The sequence below is a fragment of the Rhineura floridana genome, chromosome 9 (genome assembly GCF_030035675.1).
Source record: "Rhineura floridana isolate rRhiFlo1 chromosome 9, rRhiFlo1.hap2, whole genome shotgun sequence".
NCBI classification, from domain to species: domain Eukaryota; kingdom Metazoa; phylum Chordata; class Lepidosauria; order Squamata; family Rhineuridae; genus Rhineura; species Rhineura floridana.
In genome coordinates this window covers 95536148-95543730 of record NC_084488.1, presented here as the reverse complement: position 1 = coordinate 95543730, position 7583 = coordinate 95536148, and the positions used below count along the sequence as shown (strand labels likewise).

Sequence of the window (7583 nt, the reverse complement as noted above, 5' to 3'; positions counted from 1 at the left end):
ACCATAAAATACAATATAAAAACCAAGAAGGACCATAATCAGTAATAAATAAAACACCAGTTGGTAACAGAGTTAAAAGACTAACCCACCCCAGCAATCCCATAGGCCTGTCTGAACAACCAGGTCTTCAAGGTCCGGCGGAAACTTGACAGGGAGGGGGCATGGCGAAGGTCGAACGGGAGGGAATTCTAGAGGGTGGGAGCCACGATCGAGAATGCCCTCTCTCTAGTCCGCACCAGCCTAGCTAGTTTAACTGGTGGGACCGAGAGAAGGTCTTGTGTGGCTGATCATGTCAGGCGGCATAATTGGTGATGCTGGAGGCGCTCCTTCAGATAAACTGGGCCGAGACCGTATAGGGTTTTAAAGGTCAATACCAACACCTTGAATTGGGCTCGGTAGACAACTGGTAACCAGTGTAGATCTATTAACTATTATGTCACACTCTACACTTCTTTGCCCAAAGAGACACTCCCCATTGTTCTGATCTCCTACATCCAGCACACACCTGCCTCCAAATTCTATGCACAATCCTGTACGATTAGATAGTCATTATCTGCAGTCTACACAGTGTTAGGTTTGATGTTCTGTTCATGTAGAAAATATCTACTGCCCCAATACAGTCAGCCAAAGCAATATATTAGCAATAATAGTGGCTCTAGACCCAGTTAGACACAAACTGTTTTTGCCCTTATGGTTGTAATATCACAACAGGGCTGTGATAGAAGCATCCTTGGCCAACATTGTGTCTACACAAAAATAAATTCCGCCCCTAGATTTTCCTGCTGTAGACAGAATTCAGATTGATACTGAAGCAATGTGTTTTGCTGGTGAGCTACTTGGTAAATAACTGTGAAACTCAAGATGGCTTTTATATCCACTCTCCTAGTTCTTCCACTAATTCTGTACATCCTTTCTCTGAATATTCTGAATTATTATAGGCCAACCAAATAGTTCTTAGGAATTTGGGGCAAGATCTGTTTTCTGTCAGTTTCAGATGAAAAAAAAATCAATGTTAAAAATTGCACAGTGGTATGTTCATTATGATGAAGCCCCGTTTTAGATATGTAATTTCTGGATTTTCTATGTTACTTCCAACCACGGAGAGCAAGCATCTTTCTAATGATGTACGGTATTCTGCAGCTGTGCAAAATATAAATGGAAAGAAAACCAGGGAACAACAAGGACAAAGAAGTTTAAAAAAGTATATGATGAGGAACATCTACAATTCATACTTCATGGCTGCTGTTTCTCAAGATTTCTGCTAACAAGCATTTTTGAAGCCTTGTGAAGTGGAAGCAAGGAAAAATTGTCCGCCCCTTTCTTTGCATTGACCAGATTAACACTATGGGTGTCATTCCTGGACCCAGTGCTCTTCAACATTTGTATTATTTGGATGAGGAGATGCAGGGAGTACTTATTAAATTTGCAGATGATACAAAATTGGGAGGGATAGCTAATACCCTAGAGGACAGCAACAAAATTCAAAAGGATCTTGATAGGCTGGAGCATTGTGCTGAAAACAACAGAATGCAAAGCTCTACACCTAGCAAAAAGAAACCAAATGCACAGTTATAAGATGGGGGATACTTGGCTCAGCAATACTACATGTGAGAAGGATCTTGGAATTGTTGATCACAAGCTGAATGTGGCTGCAAAAAAGGCAAATGCTATTTTAGGCTGCATTAACTGAAGTGTAGTTTCCAAATTACGTGGAAGTACTAGTTCCCCTCTATTCGGCACTGGTTAGGCCTCATCTTGAATACTGCATTCAGTTCTGGACACCACTTTAAGAAGGATGCAGACAAACTGAAATAAGTTCAGAGGAGGGCAACGAGGATGATCAGATGCATGGAAATAAAGCCCTGTGAGGAGATACTGAGAAAAATGGGCATGTTTAGGCTTGGGAAGAGAAGACAGAGGAGATATAACACTTGTCATACAGAGGAGGGCCAGGATCTCTTCTCGAGTATCCCAGAGTGCAGGACACTGAATAAAGGGATCAAATTACAGGGAGCCAGATTTTGGCTGAACTTCAGGAAAAACTTCCTGTTAGAACGGTATGACAATGGAACCAATTACCTAGGGAGGTGGTGGGCTCTCCAACACTGGAGGCATTCAAGAGGCAGCTGAACTGCCACCTGCTGGGTATGCTTTAAGTTGGATTGCTGCATTAAGCAGGGGGTTGGACTTGATGGCCTTATAGGCTTCTTCCCACTCTACTATTCTGTAATTCTATTTTCACCCACTTGCACAGCAGTAAATTCCAGTTTTTCTTCTCCCCCTTGTGTGCCCCCCAAAATGTCCTTTGGAGGGTTTTCATTACGTGAGCAGATACCTGTTTGCACTACATTGGACCTCACCCTATGGGCACAACTCAATAAAGGTTAGTTGAATGGAACTGAATTATGTAGTGAAAGTTTCTGTCCAGTTGCTTTCAATGAGTCTGGTTCACATTTTTACCTGGCTGTGTTCTCCATGCAGTGGTGGAGGGGGAGCATGTAGACACCATGCACAAATTAAAGCTTGTACATGTGTGGGCTTCTGTGTGGATACCTGGATTAATCTACACGAGGAGAGTGCACACACAGACCTGCACTTTCTCCATATGGGGAGAAACATTGGCCAGATGAGTATGCAAACGAGCCCTTAATTGCAGCTAACATTCATTGGATTGGGCCCCCTGCAGCCAATACAGGTCAGGTGCACATTACACAGACAAGGAAAAAAACACTAGTGCATTTCTTAACAGTTTCAATTTTTCTGTTCCGTTTTCTAGGAGAAAATGACTGCCAGAGCTGTGCAACACATGGGTGTGGGGTGCAGCTTAGGGCCAGTAGCAGACCCAGCACCAGGGGACTCCCTGTCATCTTGCATTTGTGCAGGACCCAGGTGCCTGATCTGGAAGCAGAGTGTCAATTCATGATTGTGTCCAATAAACATACTTGAGTGTTGAATGCTTGTTCACACTCTAGTCCAGCCTTTCCCAACCAGTGTGCCTCCAGATGTTGTTGGACCACAACTCCCATCAGCCTCAGCCAGCATTGCCAATGGTGAGGAAAGAAGGGAATTGTGGTCCAACAACATCTGGAGGCACACTGGTTGGGAAAGGCTGGTCTAGTCCCTAAGAATGAGCTTGGGTTGGGGCAGGAGAGTGACCTCTGAACGTTGTGTGGTTTAGCTGGATTTTTATGATTTTATTTATTTATTTTTACATTTATATTCCCCACTTCCTCTAAGACCAGGTGTGTGTAATCTTTGGCCCTCCAGATGTTGCTGAGTTACAACTACCATCAACCCCAGCAAACATGGCAAATGCCCAAGGATGATGGGAGTTGTACTTCAGCAACATCTGGAAAGGAGTTAAAGGTGGCATACATGGTTTCCCCCCTCCTCATGTTATCCATACAACAGCCCTGTGAGTTAAGTTAAGTTGAGAGACAGTGACTAATCCAGGATCACCCAGTGAAATTCATAGATGAGTGGGGATTTGAACCCAGGTCTCCAACTAACTGCTATGGCACACTGGCTCTCTCCACATGATGTCACAAACTCACTTTACCAAGAACAGTTCTTTGGCGCATTAAAAGCTGTGTGTGTTCTTTGAAAAAGAACAAGCAAGCAAAAATTAAGGCATTAAATATCTTGAATGGGATAAACTGATAAGCAACATTTAAAGCCACCCAACAAAAAGTTTGGGGGATGAAGGAAAGGTGCAAGACAGCAGTTTTCTTTTATGAACATCTGGCAAAAGGGGAAAGCCAGGCTTCCTCCACAGGAGCAAAAACCACAGCAAATCCCCCTTTTAAGTTAATTTTTGTATGCATCCTCATAAGATGGGGCTCTGAATTCACTTGTATTGTTTGACATGATAAATCATGGAATTTGGACTTTCCATAATTGAATATGGAAATAGAATAGATGCCCACCACATTTGGAGTACGAATATAATTTGCCTTACCACCAACAGAATGAAGGAGTTAAGTGCTAACTTGTGCTGTTTTTGAAATTTGATCTAGAAAAATCTAGAGCAGACTTTTCCTCTCCTCTGGATGAAACACTGCTAGCCTGAGGTGCAGGCTCAGATTTCAGTCTAAGAACATACCTTGTGAAATTTCAGGCATCTCACCTACATATCTTGCCTGATCCTTTTGATATATATTCATCCAGTTTGCTAATTTGCTATTGTATCTAAACTTTGTTGGATTGGGTCAATGGCTCTGGAGAATAGCCATCTCGCGTCATAAACTAGCAGACCTTGTATTCTCTGGACAGAAAGGTTGGAGCAGCAAGGGGGGGGGAACTTAACTTGTTTCCATCCCACCGTTCTTTTACCCATGCACTGCTCAGTTTTGGGATTTGGAAAACAGTCAGTTGCATATACTGAAGATGTTCATTACAGCTTTGTTTCTATGCCTTTCGGTCTAGTGTGAGGTAGCTCAAGTGCATGACAAAATGGCCCACAATACCTTCCCTCTCCTCAGACATCTATTCTGAGAAAATATCTCATAAAAGTTTGCATTCAGCATATTGAACCAAAATTGGCCTGACTTTAATGGCACTAGTTTGTTTCTTTTGTTTTTTATCCCATCAAAAAATGTCACTGCCAAAGTCTAGGTATGTAGGTCTATATAGATCTGGCCAGTTCCACAATTAGTTGTTTTCAGTTGCATAGTAGGTGAACATCTGGCAATTTGCTTTTGCTTGCATAGCAGACAGACAGACGTACACACACACACACACACACACACACAGTTTCTAGACTTGCTATTTTTGTGGGTGGGATTCAATTGCATACTGGCAAACTCGAGTTGTGCAATTAAAGTGGCTTTTGCTCTCTTGTGCAACAAACACCCCATTTCCACCCCAATCAGACTTTTTGCAGTAGAGAAAGTGAGCTAAAAAAATGCCCCTGGAAAGTGTAGGATAACAATTGCTTAAAGTGCCATCATATAACCGCCCCAAAACAAACAAAAATGGATGCTCAATAATGATCATCTGAAAGTGACCACACATGCATGATGCAAGCATACAGTATAAGTAATTAGGAAACATATTTAGCTCAACAAATCGGCCATTTGGCACTTAACATGAAAAAAAATAAGGACACCACTCTCCATAATATCATTTTCATTTATTCATTTTTTATGTTTTCAATATCAAAGTAGTCATGAACTAGAAAGAAAATAAACCCAGTTGTAACTGCTGTTGGTGTAGATGTTTGATGTGGAGCAAAGGAGTGCAACCCCGCATTTTCAGGAATTCTCATCTGGAAGGGGATTTAGTGCAGCCTGCTATAAAGACATGGTGCATTCTGTTTGACTGACAGATGAACCTCAGCAAGATGCAGCAACCTGATTCCACAGCGCTTTCACACCTCACAGAGTTAAGGTTGCAGGATGCTGGTTTTTCGCCCTAATTTTAGGAAATGACTAGTGGAGGTTTACCTCTATTGAAAACCATAAATATATGTCTATTCAAGCAGCGTTAAAAAAACTTATTGTAGAAATCAGATCTGAAAGTGCAGGAAAGACTGAGACATTTTCCAAGACCAAAATGGAGGAAAATAACACATATCTGGGCCTTTTGCTCCCCCTGGTGAAGCATCACAGAAAAGAATCATAAAGTGCTTATTTTTAGCATTCTCTTTCTCTCCCCTAACAGACGGCAGCTGTAAGTAGACTGCCAATAGCACATGTTACTGATGGGTGTGTGTCTATAGTGGAAATCTAGACTAGGGATTAGGGAAAGTTGCATTTTGAAACTTTCCCCTAGACATCCTTCGGTTGGCAATGCACGGGCCTCACTTGTGCTATCTGACCACCTGATGCTTCTCTATACAACAAGTTTAGAAACACTCCTTTTGCCACAAGAGGTAAAAATGCAGCTTATCCAACTTTCCACATTCAGTTGTTATCTGTTAAAGATATTCTAGTGTTTTGTTTTGACAAAACAATCAGCAACGACATGGCAAGCATTACAGACCAGCACCCATTTAAAAAATGGGAGTACCGGAAGAATTGTGAGCAGATTCTGTTAGGGAGTATAATGCCATCAATAGGTTTGAAAGGAATAGCTCCTTAAGCAGCCAACTTCATCGCCACTGGGACTCCTAAAAGCAGGGATGGGGGATTTATTTCTACCCCATGCTCAACACTGCTATAACAATTCAGTGCTCAGCTTTGGGGTATGGAAAAATAGTTTCCCAAAGGCTTCACATATTTTATCTTACACAAAATCTTAAAAGCAACACAATGCTGCATTTGTGGTATTGGAGGCAGCATTCAAAGGTTCACATGTAGCTCTTGACTCAAATTTTGTTAAGATCTAGTATTTGAGCCCGAGAACTTGTGTATGCTCTGAAGCTTCAGTGATACTTTTGTCTTAGAGAACACAAATATGCCAGCAACTGCAAAAGCTGTAAAAAGACTCTATAGTCAATATTTGACCCAGCAGGACAACAAATTATCCATCCGAGGCGATATCAGAGTGACTTCCTGCTGCCCTCATTCTTCTCTGCTCTGCGAGTACAATCCTAAGAAGCCAAAAGGACACTGACAGTTCTTCCCTGATCCAGTTTCAACCCATGAGGCCTCTGGAATCAGAGAGGCCAATGTGGGGGTGGGAATGTATTGCTGCAGGCAGCTCAGACAAAGCAATAGGGAGTAGATGGCTGAGGACATGAATGTTTGCAATGTCAACCCAGTTAAATTAGCATGTAATACATGGAACGAAAAAAAACAGACTTTGAGGAATGCTGTCAGTTCCACATGCATAATCTACATCTGACCTCTCCTTCATTACAACACCAGCTTTTCTGGCCATTTCCCCACTGTTTTAAGGATGCAAACAGGGAAACAACATAAGTTTCTCCGGATGGTGCAGGATTGTTTTAAAGACTATAGACATCCATTGCCAGCACATGTTACTTTTGTCTAGAGAAAGCGATTAACAGAGTGGGAGCTTTGGCCATCTGTTATAAAATCCATGATCTCACTCTTGATTATTTACTTCTGGATTGGTGCGGCAGGTCTTTCTGCTGAGACTATCTTATTAGCTCCCACTTACGAAGCCATCCTGAATACTCTCCTGTTGGCATTTGTATCTCTGAATCAAGCCACTGATATTCCAGCAGTAACTGGTATGGCTACATTTTCCATTTTGCCGGTGGTTGCATTCCTCCAAAACTCCTGTGTAAAGGATGAAGAGACACCTAGGTGCTGATTTAATGTAATTCTATTTTTCTCTACTTGGGTTGCTGTTTTAGTAGGACCTGCATTGCATTCTGCAGATGTCAGTATAGGGCACTGTGATTCCTAGGAAGCCTGGAACACCAGTTTGGGTATTCACTGACACTTCCCTATATTGGTGAAACTGTTCCTCTTCCATCTTCTTCACTGCTTTTATCAGTTTTGTGGAGAAGGCAGGGCCCTGCCAGGCCAATTATCAGAGCTCCAGTTGGAGCTGTGAACAAGATTGCCAGGAAAGCTATTGTCAAGATAGTCAGGCCGTATTGTTCTAGCTCATGATTCTGTAGTTCTCGTGCTGTATCTAAAGCAATGGAACCAATTGCAGCCTGCAAGGAA

The 7583-nt window shown here is 42.2% G+C and overlaps 1 protein-coding gene across 1 annotated transcript in view; it reads right to left on the bottom strand.

Annotated features, from left to right (window-relative positions):
- Positions 1-6369: 6369 nt before the first annotated feature.
- Positions 6370-7583, bottom strand: part of LOC133364591 (sodium/hydrogen exchanger 9B2-like) — a 42965-nt gene continuing 41751 nt past the window's right edge. Inside the window, exon 12 of the mRNA XM_061585525.1 lies at positions 6370-7573. Coding sequence (XP_061441509.1) covers positions 7358-7573 — 216 coding nt within the window. The 3' untranslated portion in view covers positions 6370-7357. The remainder of the gene's footprint in view (positions 7574-7583) is intronic.